At 39.8% G+C, this 22,358-nt stretch overlaps 1 protein-coding gene and 2 non-coding genes across 3 annotated transcripts in view; 2 read left to right on the forward strand and 1 right to left on the reverse strand.

Annotated features, from left to right (window-relative positions):
* LOC105834479 (relaxin receptor 1) overlaps positions 1-21,550 on the forward strand; it is a 39,485-nt gene extending 17,935 nt beyond the window's left edge. Inside the window, exon 22 of the mRNA XM_036285803.1 lies at positions 14,979-21,550. Within this exon, the coding sequence (XP_036141696.1) occupies positions 14,979-15,039 (61 nt within the window). The 3' untranslated portion in view covers positions 15,040-21,550. The remainder of the gene's footprint in view (positions 1-14,978) is intronic.
* Positions 21,551-21,650: 100 nt separating this feature from the next.
* Positions 21,651-21,722, reverse strand: Trnam-cau. Its single transcript has one exon. It is a non-coding gene; the product is annotated as a tRNA-Met (tRNA).
* Positions 21,723-22,285: 563 nt separating this feature from the next.
* On the forward strand, positions 22,286-22,357 carry Trnam-cau. Its single transcript has one exon. It is a non-coding gene; the product is annotated as a tRNA-Met (tRNA).
* Position 22,358: the final 1 nt, after the last annotated feature.

The raw sequence follows: 22,358 nt of genomic DNA on the forward strand, positions 1-22,358 counted from the left end.
TTTTTATAATTACCACTTCTTTAATTTTTATACAAGTATTATTTTAAATATAATTTGATTTTTTAATCTCTCAATATGATTTCTTTTATTAAAAAATAATTATTATTTTTATAAAATATTTTTTTAGCTCAAAACTTTATCAACTTAAATGATATTCGGTCCGAGTCCACAAAATAATTTCAAAGTTCAGTCCGTGGATCTTTGGAGAACTCCCTTGCTTCGGATGAAATAAGGGAGGATAAAACATATTAAAATAGAACAATAAATGATAGAGTTGCGCACGTGTCAACGCGTTGCGAGACGTTTAGTGTAGTATGTCGCGCGTTTCTGCGACCGCTGCGTTTAAATTACTCGATAATAGCCACACGCCTAATCCACCGTGCGATTCGGTTACGGCGATTTGTTAGTCGCCGGCGACAGTTACACATGATCCCGCCTTTAAATTCGACTTTTTACGGCCGCAATCAAATAGCGCGAGCCGGGTAAAATTCATTCGGTCCAATTATTAAATCACTGCCCTATCGCGCGCCGCAGTCTCGCGGAGTTGCGGTATAAGTTCGCGCATAATTTCGCGGCTCGTATAATATTAACGGAGATGTTAATTTCGCGCGAAGAATACTAACGTGGCTTTCTTCTCTGGCAAACCTGTCACCTGTCGGTGTTCACAGAAGATACGGCACAACGGTCGTAAGTTATTTCCCCGCTTCCTGCATAATAAAATTGTGATACATTGATCGAGTTTTCCCAAGTCAAATTATATTTCTCGAATGCCGGTATTAATCCCTGTCATCTTGGCGATATAAACGTATTATCGGCAACAGTTTAACGCGTCACTGCTTTATTTCTCGTGTAGGTATAGATTTGCGGAAGAGAGTCTTCGGGAACGAAATAAGTGCGTAGAACTACAAACGATCCGTATCCCCGTGGACCGCTTAATAATAACTTGTCTCGCCCGAAGTGAGATAATCCATTCTAGCTTTTAATTTATTACCGTCTCGGTTCCCATGCAAGATTAATTCTCACTAATTCGAAATTAATTCGTACACTCCTCCGAACGCACCTACGAATCGTTAGCAGCTTGTTGTACCTAATGATTAACGACTCCTAACGAGGTAAACCGTCGAAAAACTATCGTTAAACAACGAAACTTGTAATCGTGGAATGAGATATTTCTTTGGATAACATAAGCGCGTTGGCCCTTACTTTCCTTCTGTCGCCTTTGAGATATCCATTTTTCTTCATCCGGCCGAAGCTAATCGCGTTGTTAAGGAAAAGTGATTTATTATAAGAGATTGGCCGGCTACCAGCTGCGTTTATGGGAAGTAACGGTACGCCGGTGCATTATGCAATCGCGCGAGATGCGTAACGTCGAAGTAGTTGAGCACTCTCGTGAAGATGCACAACGGAGCACAATATGCGCATAAAGATGAGAAAGGATATGAATCGTCGGGCGGGTGGGATTAAAGGGGGAGAGATAGAGGTGACAGAGGCCCGCTTCTACTTTCCTCAAGGCATAAGTTACTCCAGTAATATTCGTATACCAACCGCGTATCTCGTTATCTCGTGGAATACATCTAGCACTTATCGCCGCTTTTACTTTTACCCAGATACAAATCGCTAAAAGCTTTAAAGTATATATTACATTAAGCGTATAGTATATAATCATTTCTTTTCTTTTACAATTTCCTTCTTGCGCGTAACGTCGCATTAAACACTTGTGTATTTTTCGATGTGTTAAATAGCGTCAGAAATAATGCGTTGAAAAACATTTTCCGTCATTCGTCAATATTTATTCTTATCGGCCGCTGAATTTCTTATAACATAATAATATTTGTGTTATTACATTTCACGTGCACGATTATATGTTGTCCCTTTCTCTGTTTCCTCTGCTTACCTACTACATTTGCGTATAGAGAAAAAAATTCTCGAGCTTCCTTCTTGTGTAACCCGGCGCGAAAGTCGCCGTGAGTGCGATTACCCGATCGAGAAGACGAAAAATACCGTGTAGTGTCCTCGAGCTCGACTCCGTAGATTCTCTCTTATAACCGCGTCGCGCGTACATATTCATATTCGCGCGAGCTCACGGGGGACGTTTGGGGACGCGGATGATAGAATTCGACGCGGATTCCAGTGCCGGACGAAAATAGAGGGGCCGCGCATCGCATCGAGAATACCATCGGTCCGCATGCCGCGCGGCCGCGCGGCCGTATGGTACGGCGCGTCGCGTCGCGTCGCGTCGCGACGCGCCGCGCCGGCATCGCGCCGAGTCGCATAGCCGCGTAGGACAATGTGGCTCGCCGCGGAGGGACGGTGACAGCTATAGCGTGCCAGTGAAAGGCACTTGCGTAACGCGGATCCAGAAATGATACACTGGAATGACGGAGCGCGAATTGAATTTCATAGGGCTCTAACGATCCCGCGACGAAAAAAATTGCGCCGAGATGAATTGGAGGATTGATCGTCGGCGCTCTCCCTCTCTCCCTCTCTCTTTGCACGCGATAGTCCCGGAAGTGACGTTGCCGCTTCGAGAAACGCGATCATATTTCGCAAAGTAATACGCGGACATTGAAAGATTGCGCGTGCAATTATTGCCTTTCGGAATTTCTGGGCCTGCGCGTTGCAAAATTTTGCCCTGATTGATTGGAAGAAAAGAGAGCCTAATATATTATTCCGTGGGCATATTCGAAATGAAATGCGATATCCAGTGGCTAACTCCAGATATAACGTCGGAGCGGAATCTTATCTGTCGCTCCGAAAAGACCGCAATAAGAAGTTAGTTTTTAGATTCTACGGGTAAACAGCACCTACTTTCTCTAGAATTTCGCACTTCTACGCTGTAGAATTTCAGAATGGACCGCACCGTAATTAAATTTCGGCATAAATAATAAAGCACCGAGGAAAAAGAACGTTTTAGCGGATGACCGTCGCCGTTCCGTTTCATTAACGCGAGGGAGAGATGCCATTGGCACCAAGTCGAAGTTTACTCTTAAAATACATTTGCAATTTCTTATTTCTCGGCCTTGTCCGCTTTTTACTGTCGTACATTTTTCTCGACGGGAGAAGAGCGGAATTGCTGACACGAGGATCAACCTTATTAGACAGCCATCTAAGGGCAATCTCAAAGCAAATTGGGTTCGGCAATCTCCATAATTGGCGTTTTCCGTTCGGGGAAATTAAACTGTTGCACAGAGCTACGATAGCAAATTGAGTTTGATGATTGATGCATACTGATGGAGCCAACCAATCATACTCAATCGCCACGGACTCCGCCAGGCGATCTCGCGAATGTACCATTATGTTTCCTGAACGCGATCATTGATACAAAGTGCCAGCGGACTCCGGGGCACTTAGACGTGACCATATGAGACAGAAATACGAGAAGCGGCACGACGTGGAGGAGTCAAAAGCGACGCGTACGAGCAAAACGAGTTTGTCCCGACCGCGCCCTGCTGAAGTATAACGATCGCGCCTCGCAGGATTTATGTGCCGCGCGCGATGCCCCGCGTTTGATAAAACGCGTCCGCGTACACGTGCTTTTAATTTTAACCGCGCGTTCTTTTAATCGGGCACTCTTGCATAATAATAATCTCCGTCGAGTATAAAGCATCGGAGATGGGGAGTCGCGCGAGACTAAACGGCCGGGTCTTCTGGAAATTTTAATTCTGCAGTTTTCCCGAACGCGTCTCCCACAAAGTAACTTTTAACGACGCGATATTCCGCGCGTAAAAGAAACGAGCGTAACCTCTTAAAGAATAAAATCCCGGGTACTTTACGGCCCATTGTCTCGCCCGCCGTCGTTTCCCAGTACGTCCCGCTGTATCCCGTACAGCCGCATTGTATCAATTGTATCAACCGCATTAGGAAATCGCGAGAACCAGATGGTCCGTGCGAAAGAATGAAAAGGTTGGCAAAACGTGACTTTTCCTCTTGACGAGTGCCAGTAGCCGAGACGCAGTCGGTCGCCGCGAATGGTTTTCGAGAGCGAAAAGGTATGCCTCTATAAATTTACGATTCACCGTTATACGTACAGCTTCTAAATTTTACTGCGAAACCCGATGCCGCACCGGGCCATCAAAAGTGCATTGAATTTAACGATTTTGCTATTATCTCTATTTACCAGTACAGAAACCGCGGCGATAAATCGTAAAGCACTCGTACGCGTTGAGAGAAAGCATCAGTTTATTCTTCCCCTCCCACCCTTCCCGGTAGCACGTTTGATTTTTTACATCTATTTGTCAATATCATAGATATACTTAGCTTTCGCGGGAGAAATTGCAAAAACAAAGCACTTATCGTTGCAGACATAAGTGCTCTTGAGTCAATCTCTTTTTTTTTTTTAATTTAGGAATCGAAATATAAAGTGTCATTTCTGATGTTAAAAATACATAGTCTACAAAGTAATAAAGTTAGAATTGTCTTATTGCTATCTCTTTTCCTCCAACTATGTAAACATGTAGTGATAAACAGTTTATATATTTCATAATTAATAAAAAGAAAAAATCTAGGCATTTTACTGATAATCTCTCTAATAAAAACAATTTTGCTCTTAAACAACTTAGTTATTTAAATAATTTTGTCATAATAATTTTACTGTTGAACAAAATAATTTACGATGTAGAAATATGTTCATATTTTTTTTATAAATTTCTATTTTTTTTTTTTAATATGTTGTTTTCACCTCAAAAAATTGTCCTTTTAGAATAAATAGTAATTAAAAATTTGTGAAGCAAAAGAACATGTAATTGCTTCAATGTTTTATATTTGTTGTTCACATTAACTTAAATAATTGCAAAAATAAAACATCTCTTTTACCTAAAGTAAGAAGATGATATACATTCTATTAATTCCATAGCAGTAAGATAAGATTATTTTTTCATCGGTAGACAGAATCATCTAGATAATTTTATATAATAGGTAACATACTATAACTGATTTAAAGCGATACAACTCTATTTTCTACTGGCACAACTGATAGTTGTAACTTTTGAGTAATAGAAATCAAAATCATATAAGTTCTAATAAATCTCACGACTCGTCTAGCCTCTGAATTGTATCCGTAAACATATCGCAGTCGCTCCCGTTTTTCTACAACATAAATAGAGATTCCGGGGATTTGTAGGTGCGCCCGATTGCCAAGGAGTTCGCGGATTTCCTCCGCGCGCGAATCGAAAGACGATATCGTCCATCTAGCAAAAGCCGGAGATCGTCCAGCGTCTCGCGGGGAGGGTATTACTTTTGGTTTCCGCGCAATTATAAATAGAATCGTCGCGACGGCGGACGGCGACGGCGCGGAACCATAAATCGACGCTTTGTGATCTTATGCGCGCGCGTTACGCATTTATCAATCTACATGGGCTATCCGCGACGCGGCCGTCTCTCCCGCGGCCGCGGCTAACAGAATGGCGATGGATGTAACATTGAATGCAGCTGGTAGTGTCCCGCGGTGATTCTATATCTCGCGGGCGCAATCGCGCTTTTGCCAAGTTAATCCATTAACGTCCGGATGTCAGGCGCGTCCGTGGCCGCGCCGCGCCGCGCGGCGCCGATTGCTACGTCGCGCGTAGCTTGGGCGCACAGGACGTTAGGACGTTATCCAAAATCGATCTCGCGGCTAACCAGCTCCCGAGCTCTCTGCTCCGGCTGACGTTTTAATGTAATACGCGAGTGACAAATTTGCAATGCGCGCGGATTCACGATTTATCGCCAGGCCGCGCGACGCGTCCCCCCAGCACCAGCAACCGAATGCAAATGCAAAGCGCTCGGCAAGTTCTTTAACTTCTTTAACGTTAAATTATCAGTCCAGGAAGAGAACTAAGACACGCACGTCCCCCCATAAATCATTCTATAAATACATGTACCTTTTATGATTTACAAGGCGCGAGTATCTTAGGCCGTACGTCCTCATCGTGTCAGAGTGCAAACCACCGGCCGCAGCCAGTGATGAATCGAATCGACGAATGACGCAACAATTATTACGTCATTATCGAGAAACGACCCGTTCTTTCCGGTTGTAACGTCGCAGCCGAATATAGTCATGGTTGACGATCCGCGAGTTGGGACAATCAGGAAGCGACGATGAGACGTTGCGTTTGTCTAACGAGAGTGAAGCGACAGCCTCATATCGACCGAATAGTCAATCAGCTTTCTTAACTTTCTTCTAATTTGAGACTCAATGTGCAGTCACGTCTGCATATAGAGGGCACATAATAGTATCATTGTCGTGCGGTTTTCTCTACATCTTTATTGAGATATAGAACTTTATTCTGTATTTACTCTGTCATTATTATATGATACACGAATGCACAACATACAAAATACGCGGATGTAAAATAGAGACTTCTTTAAAAAAAAAAAAAAAGAAAAAGTAGGAAAAGCAGTTTGACGTACCTGTGCGTAATTATAACAAAACTCGCACGTTACATTGTATAAGTCTGAATTTATAGATCTGTATCTCGCGTACCTCATAACATTCCGCGAGTCATACATTTTAATTTTTCAAATTGTCGCAATAAAATGCACTTGCGTTAGAATTGCGTTAGAATCGCGTCGGAATTGCGCGAACAATTTTCGCATACACGCGTAATTATATAGTGATGCTGGCTATTTTATGATTTCCATGCCACTCTGTCAATTGTGCGGCACGCGATATATCTATATATTGCGTTTCTAGTTAGAATGTGATCATGCGATATTGCGAACGGTCGACGACCTCCCGCCGATTGCCAGCTAGGCAAGCCTAATTCCCCATCGGATTTCACCGCTGTTTCGTTTTTATTCGTCCGAATTGGACGTCGTAATCCGCTTGATATCCTCGAATCACGCAGTGTAAGTGTCGTCGTAACGCGGCTAAACTTTTCTCCAATTAACATGCACGCCGCTAAAGAGTACATAGTTGCGTTACCTGGTGGTTTCTTTGACGCGCGCGCGAAACGAGGGCAAAAGCGACGGACGAAACGTCACTAGAAATGGCAGTTTGTGTGTAAATTCAGCTAAGAAATAGGTCAATTACAACGTGTCGCAATCCGTAAGTTTATTGTCGAATTTCTAGTTGTAAAAGGAAATAAGGAGTCAGTTGAACTCCTTACCGAGCTAAGGTTAAAGTGAACCGACGAAAGTGGATGTTAGTGAAACCGGCTATTACTGTAATAGTTCGCCATAATTTTGAGAATGCTTAAAAAAAAAAATAGCCAACACAAATTGGTTATTTCTCTCATTGTAAGCAATGGCTGGCCTCAACACTCGGTTCCTTCATCCGTGTAACTTTCCCCATTGTCGGCTCGATCGATTATTGTCATTGCGATACGGTAACGAGATAGACTGCGTAATGTTCGCTTTCGTTTCAAACAATACCTCTTGTTGTAGGAAAAATATTTATGATATTTAGAAAAGTGAGTATGTAACTTTTGCAATTTTGAAAACAGTTTTATAATTATATGTATTTAATTTAATAATTAAATTTAAAGTGCATAATAATGATAAGAATATAATGACAAGAAAAAAAAACTTATAAAATTAAGTTTTGCAAAAATTTTTTTGTTTCAAATTTCTTATCTGTATACGTTTGATATTAAAAAATGTTAAATTTTAAAAGGTGCGAATATAATTTCGTCTAAAAGTCATCGCAAGCGTAAACTTTGGAGCACTAAAAAAGCTACTGGTCTATTTGCTCATTTAACTACTTCGGAAGAAGTGAAAGTTAATGTAATCATTGTTCCGCCAATTGACGTAACAGTGTATTCTACCATTGAATGAAAGACAAGCGGAAATTAAAATATACAGGCACGCTCGTAACGTTAATCATTAAACGTGAGTAAATTCCAAAAGGATAATTAACTCTTCGTTTGTTTTGCCATTACGACGATTATTCAATACGGACTACATTAACTGCAAGATAAAATGGTGCATTTTATAATTCATATACGTTAGATTTTTTCGCAACTCAGATTATAAATGATAATTTCTCTTACACAAGATTCTACGATTCATGATTAGGTAAGTTATTACTTAACAAGATTCAGGAATTTTACGGTGATCCTGAGAGAAATTTCCCGTAGTATATTACGCCAACGCGCTTAAGAACGTTTTGAATAATACTGGATAAAAGTTATCGAAATTATAAATCTGCAGCTTTCTTAGATTTATTCTTTTTTTCCTAATCAATTATTTATGACAAACAAATTTGCTCGTATTAAATAAACAAATTTTGGCTCTGAAACCAGCTGCAAAGAAGAACGGAACAAATAATTTAATTTGTAATAGTTGCAGCAAAAATGACCCTGAATGAATATTTTGCTTTAGGTGAATAACTTTTAAACGAATTTTTAGACAAATATTAATTAGAGATTTTTTAGTATATGCAAGAAATTTTATTTGAATTGTAATGCTACTACCTCATCAAATTTAGCAAATAAAACGCTATTTTACATAAGAATTTAGAGTCAAACAAGAAATTTAACATCTTTTAAACCAATAAAAGAATTACCTTCAAATTTTACAGAGATATTCGAACGTAACAATAAAACGATCTGTAAAATTTTGTGTAATACTTTGTAAACTATGACACATACATCTTTAAACGCACTTTTGAATTCGAGGTCTCCGCATGTCGTCGTAATTGCGTTTTCCTCGCGGGGGAAACTTCCGCGATATATGTATACAACGACAACGTGCTAAAGTTTTCGCGCCGGACGGAAAAACCTGGTGCCCCGGTAAAACGTTATCCCTCGCGGCGCACATGCACGCACATGCATACACACACACACATACACACACACACAGAACTCGCCTTATCCCGGCAATTACCGGCGTAAATTATGCCGCGAGTTACCAGGAATATTTCATGCCGTTGACGGTAAACCTTGCGTTAACGCCGTCCCGCTCGTCCGCGTGAATTTACGAGCGATGTTGCACGGCGCGCGCATCGCTTTTTCGCGGCCCGCCGTTTGGATATCTCATGATAGCCCCATGATCTATCTAAATGAGTACGCGTTATATGGTGCTACACGACGTCGTCTTCCATCCCGGTGCTATCTTTGTTCCTTTAACCCCTGGCACCTGGTGGAAAGTCTCCAATATTCTCGTTATTTATCAAATTGACGCCGGGGCTCGCAGGAGAAGGTAGAAATATGAGATACGATTGAATTTTCAGTCGCTACGACGTGACGTTTCCTTTTTTGTGTTTTTTGTTTTGTTTTTTCTAGAAAACTTGTACACACATATTACCGGAATGCGCCATAAAATGTTCGATCTGCAACGCAACGTGTATCTCGAAGCCAATTAGAATCGCGCGAAAACGCGCATCAAGTGTGCAATATTATCTTTTCTCGTACGTAGATAAAAATATCAAACATCGCGAAATAGGTGCTGCAGCTTATTCGCAACGGTATTTCATATGGAACTAACGCGCGTTGAAATATATACGTGCATTCCTAGACGATAAGTGTCGCTAAATCGTCGCGGATCGATCCTGCCGCGCGCGTAATCGCGATCCGCGACGAGTCGCGTTTCCACATTCTACTCGGACTCTTACGTTTCAGTTATCGAACGGACCGGCGCGTACAGTCCCGGCTTTAATCAAAGACGGTAAAAGAAACGAAACCGATATATTGTTGGCGCTGTCCCGGTAAGAAAACGACGAGTGACGAGGCCGTCAAATTGACGTCTCGCCGCGACGAGCAAAAACGCTCTGCACCTTCGCTCCTCGCGATCAAAGCTAATCGCGTCACGCGCGGAGATTAAGATACCGAAAGTAGGTGACCGGCCAACCAAACCAGCCAAGACCGTCGATACGCTCGATATAGCCGTTAGCTTACCGAACGTAGGTGTACTCTACGGTTATCCACGTGCGGATCAAGTTTTTCTCGTCTCGCGATACAGACAATCTAATGCGAAAATATCTACCGTGAAGGCGAGCCCGCAAAAGCCACCTCGTCCTGAGTTTTTTTTTTTTTTTTTTTTTTTTTTTTTTTTTTTTTTTTTTTTTTTGTTGGTCGCACGAGACGACGACGTTGCATTATGCTGTCGCGTTCCATGCGATTTATCGTGAAATTATCACATCCGCCCGCTGCCTTCCTAATGATCAATCAGGAATCTTGACACTATATCTAATTACTGACTTCACAAAGATTCATATGATTCGGGTAACATGCCGCTGTGAATGACATTTTTATTTTAATTACTTTAAAGATCCTATTTATTCTATTCTATTTTCCTTTGATTCACAGATGTTAATGATCGCTTATTAATGAAACTCTAATTAATTTATTACTAATATTATTTATCACAATATGTGTGCCAATTAACAAAGTATTTCATTTATCACATGTAACAGATTACATACCAGTATAACGTGGACGTAAAATATTTATAAGACACATTAATATATAAATTAATTACAAGAACAACTACGATCTCTGCGATGATGCTCCAGTTTTACATCCATCATTGCCTGTCGAGAATTTAATCCATCTGATAGGGATTTTGTTACGGCTGAAGAAATATATATACGCTAAAACAAGCCAGTACTTGATTCAAGTTGTGTCTTAAATGTCACGAAAAACGTATGAGATACGCGCGTGGATCAATGGCTACTACTCGACTGTATGAGTGTTATATTAATCAAATTCTCTTGGAAAAGAGGCAAGAATACAAAAAGAAATAAAACTCCTAATCGAATTCTATTAATCTACGCGCAAAGCATAGGTATTTTATGAAATTCCGACCAAACCCAAAGCGAAGATTTCAACTTTGACATTTTATTGTAAAAATTTCGAAAAACAAAGTTTCGTGAAGAATAAATTTTCCGATGGAAGATAATGGTAAATCAGAAATATTATGTTTTTCTTGTAGTAGAAAATACTACTAATTTTAGCAAATAATAAAAATTTTGCAATTAATAAAGTTAAAAAATGAATAACTATTCTTTTTCATGTCCATTATTATAATAGAGTGTCTCCTGTAACTCAATTTAAAATATATCTCTTGTTTCTCTGTATATCTAATGATATACGAAAAACTATCAAAGAAGAAAGTTGTACGTTTCAAAGGAGCAAGTATTTTGACAAGCAACATTTTTTTTATATATGTTATTTTACAAATTTTTAACATATTTTATGGCATTTCAATATTTGTTTTAAATGGAAATGATATATTTTATATTTTGCGTTACTCTTTATGTATTAAAAAGATCAACATACCCTATATGACTAAATTTATTCTTTTTATGAACTGTGTTACGTTAATAAAAATATACCATATCTCATAAAAAAAAAATAAATCCCGATGATTGCAAAATGATAGAGTTATAAAAAACACTTTGTATACTTACTTCGTTAAGTGCCTATCCATGCAGGATGTTATTCTTATTCCTAATGTAAAATGTAATGCTAAGATTGCGCAAGATTGATCTTGGAGCTAACGGCCGAGGTCATTCACGTCGATGTCATTGATAATCTACAAACACGAATTGCCATGACATCGACGGCGGTGATCTAGGCCTTGACTAATCTGCAAAACTAGTTCCTGCCTCTATCCGTGCGGAGGATCTCGACGAACGGCGCGTAGGACGGCGATTGTGTCTGGTGGCATTTCGGGCTCTCAGGCACAGACGCCTTTGTAACGGGCTGTAACGCCCGTACGTGTGTCCGCGACTTCACCACTCGGTTACAAAATTGTCTGTGTCTATATCGGCAATAATCCATTCTACCCAAACATCTGAACCGGTCGACGATTGAAGAACGATTGCGAAACAACGAATGAGCACAGTAGTCATCATTATAGATGAGATCAGATCTAGTTGGCACACTGGTAATAGACCTCGTTTGTCAATCGGGTGCAATATTAATCATGCGGTGCAAAACTAATTACATGATAAGAACGATAAATAAATTTATAATATTTCGAGAAGTGTCCGATCAATTTCTACTTTTGGAAGTTTCTCAAAATTCCAAAGTAAATTTGTAAAGAATTAAAGAAGTAAAAAGACTTGGTTCTAGAAACTTAAAAGTATAAGTTTTTAAAGATTTTTTACTTCAAATAGATGATGTGTATACAAGAAGCTTTTTTATTCTCAATTCATTTTGTGATTTGATTTCAAATTCATCTTGAACCATTCAGAGCTCATTGTAAACTGTTTTAAAAGTATAACGTAAAAAGTACAAAAGTTTACAATTATATACAATTAAAAGCCGACGAAAAAATTTAAAAGGGCGATTTTAAGAAATGTTTTTTCTACAGCGCACAATAATATTCTTCAGTATTTTTACGTAACTCATCCTGCATATTCGATGAATAAATTCCGCTTGGTAGTTTCACCAATTTATACAGGTCGATTTGCCTCATTCGGAAACATCCGCGCCTCAATCTTTTTTTCTCTCTGTGGTTTTACGCAGCGCTTGCTGCGTGATACTTGCAAAACAACAAGGATGATAATCGATGAATGAATAAAACAATATGATAAATACCAGGCGATTCGATCGTTCGTCTCGGACGAACGAGTCTGCTCCAGATTCCGTTCAAGAAGCTTCAGCCTATAAATACTTTTACTTCGCGCGCCGTATCGCGGTCTCGTTCTGTTAAATCGCGTGCAAGAAAAAAAACAACCACCCGTGATACTCTTCTTCAATCAAAATGATAATTTCCGCGAGGGACGGAACGATAAAAGAACGATAAAATTTCATCTCGAATAAAACTTTCCGTGGCCACTCCATAAAACATCCGTGGTATTACGTCGTTTTTAACGATTCCCGTCCTTGCCGAAATTTATTTTAATTCCGAATTTATTTCGATATAAAAATAATCTGCATTTAAAACGATTTAAATCAATGCGACAGTTAAATCTGCGCACGAAATAGCTCTGACCTTCCAGAATTGTAAATTAATGTCAGACTTTTTAGCATCTTTCGCAACGTATGCCTACGTATTTTTGTTAGTACATCATGCAGAAAGTACATCATGGAATCGCCAATTAATTCCATCTATTGTTCTGTAAAAGAATAAAAATAACACTCTATCTTATAATATAAAGATGCACCATCGCGCGTCAATCATGGATTATTGCGCAATTTTTCAGCCAAAATAGGGTCGAACATTCGAATCGTAAATCATTCGGGTCGCGAAGCATAGATCGCCGATTCGCAGAGGCGGCACGACTCAAGTTTTACATTTTCCCTGACGCTCGTAATGGTTCAATTACGATGCGATTGCGTCAGCTAGTACAGCGCACATTTGTGGCCTCGTATGCCCTTACGAGGAATGCGTAATCAGCGCGAATCACCACATCTATGCAGTAAATTATTAGCTATTAATCAAATACGAATTATTGCAGGAAAAGCAAAAATCATATAATAGCTCTATCGAACAAACTTAAGCGTGATTTGCATTTGTTCTCTTCGTAGCAAACGTGCTGAATGAAATCAGCGAAAGCACTGTGCTGTCGAAACATTTACTTAATGCATTATTTAACTGTCTTTAATGTGTAAACGAGTCATGTTCCATGATAACAATAATAATTAAATTCTATAATATAATTACTATAGTATTTATTATGCTATAAATTTGGGAAACTCCTGAAAGTATATAATTTGCTGGAGGAAAAGAGACCTAAACAAAAAACTGGCAATTAATTAAATAAAATAAACATTCTGTTTAATGACACCGTTGTATATTTCGTTACAAGTGTAGTGTAAATTACAAGCGTGAAAATGGATTTGCAAGCTTATAGTTACAGCTGTACTGTAGCTTATGAATTTTTAATTTCATTGTCTTCGCTTAGATATTTTGCGAGCGTACGTAGATTTTATTACACCGTTTTCGCAACGTGTATTCGTGACGGCCAATAATAAATTTAATGGCCGGTCTTTTCCTCACGTAAATCAAACCATTCAAAGTGGCTCCAATCGACGTTTGTAATATCCGCGATGGAATCGCGCGTGTATTGTAAGAGGAAAATCGCGCGGCATTCACAAACAACTCTAATTATGTAAAGTAGACACTTAAACTAGATTTACAAGGAGATACCGCGGACCTTGCGGCAAAATTGCGTGAACGGAATGCTTTCGAACAATACGACGCTCGACATTTATCGATCTGTTCGATCGTGTCGCATCAAAATGATCAAATCATTAAGATAATTCATGCTGTCAATTGGAATCATTTTGAGCCCAAAAAACTTTGCGCTGTTAAACTTAGAAGCTTGTATAATAATAAATTTCCTTTCTTCGTTAATCCTTTTCGTATTTGTCTTTGACGGAACGAAACTAAGTGATCCTATTGAGAATTACTTTATATATAGGTATCCATTTACTTACGATCAGGATCCTATCGACTAAAAATGAACTAGTAGATTATAACGAAACAATATCATAATGATTCATATTAAATATTAGTTTTATAATGTCAAATATTACATTAAAAAATATTAGAATTTAAAAAAATTAATTTTATCATTTCCTAAATAAAGATCTTTCTAATAAAATAATTATTTTACATAAATGTTTAACTTATTATATGTAAAATATATAAATGCTATTCGACTTACGATCAATTCGATTTACAACCGAAGGCTCGAAACATAACTCAGTCGTAAGTAGAAGGCTATGTATTTTTATTAGATATATATCTTTTCTTGGCTACACGGAGAATTCATTATGATTATGACTAACAAGAGAAACACTGCTAGGAGCACAATGTCGGGCGACATCAATTCATCACTCAAACGCTGACGAAAATAACCGGGTGAGCGCCATTAGGCGATACGAATTGCGACAATTTCGAATATCATGTTGATGCATCACGCCATTCCATCATTGAGAATGGACACGGCGTCGACGACGTTGTCGCTGGTCGTTGCACCTCTCTCCCTATCCTACCGCGCGTATTTTCCACGCGAGAGCGAGCGGCGCGGCAGAGAGGTAGATAGACAGAGAAGGTGTATCAGCTGCGTGCTGTACTAATCCCTCGTTCCATGTTTTCTGGCCTAGGGATCACCGATCGAGCGCAGCAACGGGTGTCCGAGAAAAAATGCTTACCAGCGTGCCCTAGTCCAGGTCAAGATGGAACCTCTTCTACCAAGAGAAAGAGAGCGAGATGGCGAGCAAAACTCAAGACTGCAAGAGGATCGAGCAAGAGGCGGAGAAAGAGAGAGAGGGAGGGAGGGAGAGAGAGAGAGTGAGAGAGAGACGGTAAGCGCGAGCAAGACGAAGAAACAGAATACGTTCTCTTGGCACTGCGGCAAGGCGGATGCTGTAGGGACGTGAGATTCTTGGCAACCGGGCGGAGTTGCCTGCTAACTCCGTACCACCATAAGGATCGCGGTCGTTGGATGTTTATATTCGTGATAGTGCCTCTCTCTGTCCCCAAATAACCGGCCGAATGGCGACCAATTCTCGTGCCGGTACGACATATTGGGCGCCTCCGAATAGCGACTCCAAATAGCGGGCACCCGCGCGCGCGGCCGCCGCTCGTTGAGAGAAAGAAATATGGTCGCGATGCAGCGACGGTGCGGTTTGTACCTCGCCGGGTATGATCGCCGCTGGTACAGCGCTAATATCTCCGGGATGCCCAGGGAGTGACAGAGAAAGAGCCTCGTTCGCTAGAGTGGTAGAGATTTTACGGCCGTTTCTGTCCGGCTCGCCATCCGATGTCGCGGAAAATGCGGGCTGCGAAGTGAGTAAGTTAGCGTGCCGGTTTCTCCTCCCTCTCTCTTTTTTTTCTCTCCCTCTTGCTCCCATCTCCTCTCCGTACGATGCCCGCGAGCAAGAATTTATCGCGCGATCTCCGCAGGGCTAGCCTCCAGTGCCAGCTATCATCCCTCCCGCAATCATCCCGTAGGGCCATTCCCATAAAGATTCGTTAAAGCTAACTGGGACTTAACCAACCTCCCGCCTCTTTCCAGTTCTAAAAAGACTCGGCGAGTCTCGGTTAAAGTCCTGCTAGTAACCTTTATTAATATTTACGAAACGACGCGTACGAAGGTATTTGATTTCTTTACCATGTGGCGTATTACGGGCGACTTGCAGAAAGTAGCGCGTAAAACCGGCGGCTAACAAGTCGGTCGGGAATGCGCCCCTTGCAATCGCATAAAATTGTGTGGAACATTAACAAAGAGTCCGCTTGATGAAACGCGTGCACATAAAAATTCATCCGTAGTAAAAGAATCCAATAATCTCAACGCTAACCTTCCTTGAGCTTCTATCAAAGTTTCTAGTAAAGTGTAACTGTCCCTCTCCATCGCTTTGCAATTTCAAATAAACCTTTCTCGTTGTCCCTCGTAAGACGTGGCGATTCACGTGGCGGTGAAAATTATATACTTGAGATTATAAAATTATCCGAGGAAGATCCACGAGTCCAAACGTAGGTCGGTTCAATTGTGACCCAAGCAGCCCCGAATCAACTTTTGTTTTACCTGAAAATTCAAAGTAAGTAGGATAAGTAGATACTACTAGTACTTTTAAACTGCGAAAATTATCTCTGGTTGAGGTAGAGAGAGACGAAGGATCCAATTATACTCGCGGTGAAGCGAATCCTACGGTATCAATTTAGCAATTGATAGAGGCCGCTGACTCAAGTCAAGGAGAAACGCGTAATTCGTCTTGTATCATGAAACCCGGTTGGGGAGGGAGAGGGGAGAGAGGAGGAGGGAAAAATGGATCCGATCCGCTGTCAGGTGCAACACCTACTTTTAGCATTACAATGCTACCCGCAGAAAATCACAGGGAATTATTCATCCCCGGCATTCCAGAGCCGGCGTGTGCTGTATGGCGCGTAAGTGAAAGCGGTGCGTGGCGATTTCGCGGAGTAACATTAATTTCTTGACAAGCTAATAATTCCCAGCGGGCCCGTATGCCGCTGGCGTTCGCCGTTCCAGCCTCCGGCTTGTATTTTCACTGTAAAAGATCGGCGGGAAACAACGAGCCTGTTTATCTCGCGGAATAGTTGACGCTGCTTTCGGCAGCGCGATAAATCCTTCCGTCGCGGTCAGATACACACGTCACGTGCGCTATAAATACTTAAAGGTGCATTTGCACACAGACGATCAGTTGATGGCGCTCAAAGCCCCTTTGTACGCGGGTCCTACGCTGCGAAGTTATGATTTTATTAGCCAAACGCCTCTCTGGCACGTCGCGTGGAAGGTAAAATATACCTACCTGTGCCGTTCGATTGCGCTCGTGATCTCTTCTGTCTGTCGTCCATCGTCGAGCACAATTATCTCGCATCGGCGGTAAAGATAACGGACAAAGGGACGTCGAGCGATAAACGTACCCCAAAAAAAAAAAGGTTACAGTGCATACAAATCTTTAAAATACCTTAATATCGAGATAAAATGACGGAACGACGTTTATCGAAAATTAAACGCCGATGAAAACATCGATTACCAAGCGATTAAGCGTCATTTGAAAAAGTCCGTGTGCTCTATCCGGCGATCTCAAGTAAGGCGGGTGAACATTTGTCAACGGGGAGGAATTAAAAAAAACCGGGCGGGGACGGATGCCGCGCAACGAAGCGGAAACGAGGCGCGCGGTTCAGAGATTTGAGGGAGAGTCAGCAGGTGCGTGTGGGCGAATATGTCAAACGTCGAAAAGCGTTAGAGAATTTCGTCGGCGAGCTTGACGGTGCGTGTCGGGCTGCCTACGAGAGAGAGATCCGAAAAGCTCGCCGTGATCCTCCTCTCGGAGAGATGCGAGAGCCGGAGGAGCGCCGAGCTCGCGCTCGCGTGGATCCGTTCCAAAGTAAAGCTGACCAGCATTCATCACGTTTGGATTATTCGCCCGGCATTTCGTCTCTCGCCTCGTCTCCTTGCTAAATTTATGTGCCGGCGATCATTACGCCCGCTGCCCGCTCTATCGGCTAATTCGTCGGGCTTGCGTGCACCGCCCCGCGGGCAACGCGAAGGACCTTAGCAATCAGCGCGACGTTGTTGTGGCTGCTGCCGGTGCTGTCATCATCATCATCATCATCATCATTTTCAATCGTTTTTTTCTTTTATTATTGTGTAATTACGTACCGCGTGATATTACAGTTACGCCTTCAATTGTGACTACTTCGACTCGCGAATTTTCAGAATTGCGACAGGCATGCACGGTTGCAGTGAATTTTTTTTGTCTCGTTGAAATTTATCCATGCGTTTAAGCTTTAAATATTAATTTTGTAATACCAAGGTATTATGTTAAGAGAGAAAAATAGTTGCGTTTTATCTTTCTTTGAAATCTGTAAACACACTTTTAGTAATACTACTAAAAACTTTAAAATATTCTAAGATTTCAAAGATTTCTCATTAATTTTTGATAAATTTTGCAAAATCTGAAAAAGTTTAAAATATTTTCTAAAAATTATGAAACGTAAAATTTTAGAATATTTCACAATTTATATGAAACATTAAAAAAAAGATTTTGCAGTTTCTGAAAGTGTTCCAATTTGTATAAGAATTCTGAGAAAAAATTTCACTCGGGCTGCACTAAACTTATTTCACATATTCTCGATCTATTATATATTTTTATAATTGTGCGTATATATTTTGCACGTAATGTCTTTCATCTTACGGTTGATGGGAATGCATAAGTAGCCAATAAATAGTCAGTCCGTAACGTAAACCCGTAGAAATCCAATGAGTAATATTTTTCACTGTGCTACCACATATGTTAACCGCTATTAAAATGTATCTATAACGGTTCGATATCGGGAGAATCAAGAATCCGTTCTTCCGGGTATGAAATGAATTCCGATCGATGGGCTGTAGAAAATAGATCATCGCGAACGAACGACGTTGGATACTATAGACAACCTTAGTGTAGGAACCCGGACGTTGCGGTGCGTCTTCAGTTACCATGGTCAACCTCGAATGTTGGTTTATTCATCTCTTTTATCGCATATTATGTCTTCACGTACAAGAGGTAGATTAATTGACGCCCTACTTTAATATAATTTAATAAATTTAACATTTAAATTATGGTTTAAAGTAATGACTAAGCGGCTAAGTAAAAAGTTAAACGATAATTAATTACATTATTTATTTTGCTTCCGACCTCTAAGGAATGCTGTAATAATATATCGTTGTAACGATAACTTAATGAGCAAATCAAGCCAAACGTTCGATAATCGTATCACGCGACTAAAACTTGATTCTGCTCTCTTGCACGTAATATCGAGCGGTCGTAAGGTAAATATCACGTGCGAAAAACGTTTTACTTGCCACCTTTATGTAATCATCATCGTGCAGACGATTATGGCACGCGTCTAACTGCTCGGTTAAATCGAAATGCCGTATGTTTAGCCGAATCGATCAAAGTTATACGGCGGGCTTGAAAGAAAAAAATTATGCAGCGTTACGTTCTTATGTAACTATGAAAAGTTTACATAACGGCCGCCACAAGTCGGCGACACGTCACGATACCGCGACAGGAAATTAGTTTTAGTTCGTACTGCCTCCTCGTGAGATAATCTCCGCGCGGCTCCGACACTCGATTTTCAACTCTTACGTCAACATCTGGTGTTATCTTACCGATACAGAGACCGCATTTTGCACTTTACGCATTGATAAGCATACACGGAACAACAGATCAGATAAGGATCTTGTAAAGATTCCAGTTTACACGTCACATATTTAAACACGATCATCACGAGATTATCAGTATCATTTATTTCACATAAAAATCACTTATCTATTACCTTTCCATTAAGAGAATCAGATGTAATGTGATTTAACGCTAAATGTAAGAACACAGCGAAACGTTGTAAAACATTTACTATTTTCAATTTATTGAGTTTACTTTTATATGTAATCTTTTCTCCTTCCGCAAAATTGCTGAAAATCACGCGAGAAGACGTCAATTGACATAACTTGATCGCTCGATAAGCGCGGTAGAAAGATCGTGCAACGACAAAATTGCCGATATGTCGGCGCCGTGGAATGTTAATAAGCCCGTGAGTAGCCTTCTCGGCAATACAATGTCCTCGACCACACATTCCGGATGTATCGTAAGTCGCCGTTACTAACCACGAAACACGTGCGGGTGTAGCTTTCAGCAAACGACCCGAGTAAATAGCGGGTGATTGTCGGTACAGAATATACACGGTGTACATCAAAAGCCGTCTACCTTCTTCTTTGTTACCTGTATACATTGTTGCAAATTCCTTAAGAAATTTATCATCACCCGTGAAGAGAAAATTCGACCACACAAATGCCATCTTTTCAACATCTTTTAATATTTCCTCAATATAAAATAATATGTTAATGCTTTTCAAAATAAAATCCGAACACGATCTATTCTAAATTAAATAAGAAATAAAATCTTGTTGCTTTTTTATCCTTGAATCTTAATTTTTGAAAGACACATTACATGTAACGTATTAAAATAAAATAATGCCCCTAATATCGGAATGAAAATATTCTTATATCAATTTGATTTGCGTGTCTGTAGTTAAAAGCACATAATTTTTATAATGCACTTAATATAACGGCAAATTCCTAGCGAGACAGCAGCTCGGTAGAAGAAAAGACATTCAGTCTCCATAAAAGTTCTGCGTGTTTTTTCTTTATGTATTTATGAATTATATCAATTTTCCCCGAGTTTTTCAATCAACATAAGAATTAAAACAATTTTATATTGTATAAAATTATATTGTATGTGTATAATATACTGCTAAGTATAAATCTCGTGAGTTTGATTTTTAATATAAAAAGGAAAACAAACGAAACAAAAAAAAGGCGAAGCTAAAAGCTGTAGAATCTGCGTTTTAAAATACTCATCTCACTGGATGGAATAAAAACAAGTGCAAATAAGCTATGATAGGAACAGCGTACCCCGCAAAGTAAACGTCTGGTAAGAATGCCATTCTTTTCAAACGTTCTTCAGAACGTGCCTTTAAACGTCATCTTTTTGTTATGCTTGGGTTACGAGTGTTTTCTGATAACTCTTGTAAATAGCAGGTAATTCAGATGTCAAAATATTATTTAACATTTCACCAAAGCGTTAAATATCAAAGCGGCGCATAGTTTATCGATTTCTTTTGGCATTTAAGATGATGGCGATGGAATATTAATAAGTAAGAGTCCTACTTAACATTACGAGATGAATTTCAACCACCCGCTAAACCGTCCTTGTTTCGTTTCAAATGTCCGGTAAAGAACGATGTTTTTAGTCGCCTTGCCAGGCGAATGACTTCAAAGTCGCAGAATTGAGAGTATAAATCCGCACGCATAATTCTGCAGCAGGAGGTTAGTCTCAACATCGTCGCCGATTTGTATACTCATGTTTCTCTAATATTAGAAAATGTCCCCGTATATATCACAAAAATAATTTCACTAATCTTTAATCCTAAAATTTATATATAATTTCACTATTGACATGTAAGTGTTTGTATAAACCAAATTTATGATTAAGATTTTGGAATTATTATTGTAATTGTGATTAAATTAAACATGTAAGATTATAAAGTTTCAATATGTGGTAAATATAATGATAAAAGATATTGTAATATAAAGAATATTTGAGATTACAGATAATCTCTCTTTGGAATTATGGTTATAAAACACAGAATTAAAGAAAATGTTTTCTAACGGTAGAAATTATTATTTTTTAAATGGTGAGCTGTTCTTTTAACAGTGCATTAAATTTCCTTGCAAATATCTATTTTAACATAGAGAAAAAAAAATTTAGCAGAGCGTGGTTTCGATCCACGGACCTCTGGGTTATGGGCCCAGCACGCTTCCACTGCGCCACTCTGCTAATCGTATAGAGCTTCCTAAAAAGTAGGTAATAACAAAACGCTCATAAAGAATATATTTTAAAAAATTTAAAAAAATTAATTGCTTTTGATATCGTAATTATGAATATTATTATTGTATCAAATGTTGCAATTAATAAAATAAAATTTAACTTATTCCAATAAAATGTTTGGTTAGTAGCGGATTAAAACTACCCTCTACACTCAATCGTATTTTGAACTAGGTCACTTAAATGTAAACGTATAAATAAATAAAAAATTACTATAATTAAGGCTGAATCGTGGTGCTTCATTAATATTATTGTTTACGTGTTATCTCAAATATAACATCAGTTTTATAAACTTCACTCCGAATACCGTCGGCTTTGAAACACAATCGTAAAACTAAAGTTAGAAATAATTGTCACAAATTGAATTGTCAAATTAATACTGATGCTACAAGCACCTGAGAAAACCTGTAAAGAACTTATTGCAAAAGTTTTTACAGCCAAGGCTTGAAACCGGAACTCTCTCCCCCTGGAACTACCCTTCTACTTGTTCGCCCTTTAGAGGGCTGTGACCGACAAGCAGAGTGGCGCAGTGGAAGCGTGCTGGGCCCATAACCCAGAGGTCCGTGGATCGAAACCACGCTCTGCTAG

Source organism: Monomorium pharaonis, chromosome 4, assembly GCF_013373865.1.
Source record: "Monomorium pharaonis isolate MP-MQ-018 chromosome 4, ASM1337386v2, whole genome shotgun sequence".
In the NCBI taxonomy this organism is placed as follows: Eukaryota; Metazoa; Arthropoda; class Insecta; order Hymenoptera; family Formicidae; genus Monomorium; species Monomorium pharaonis.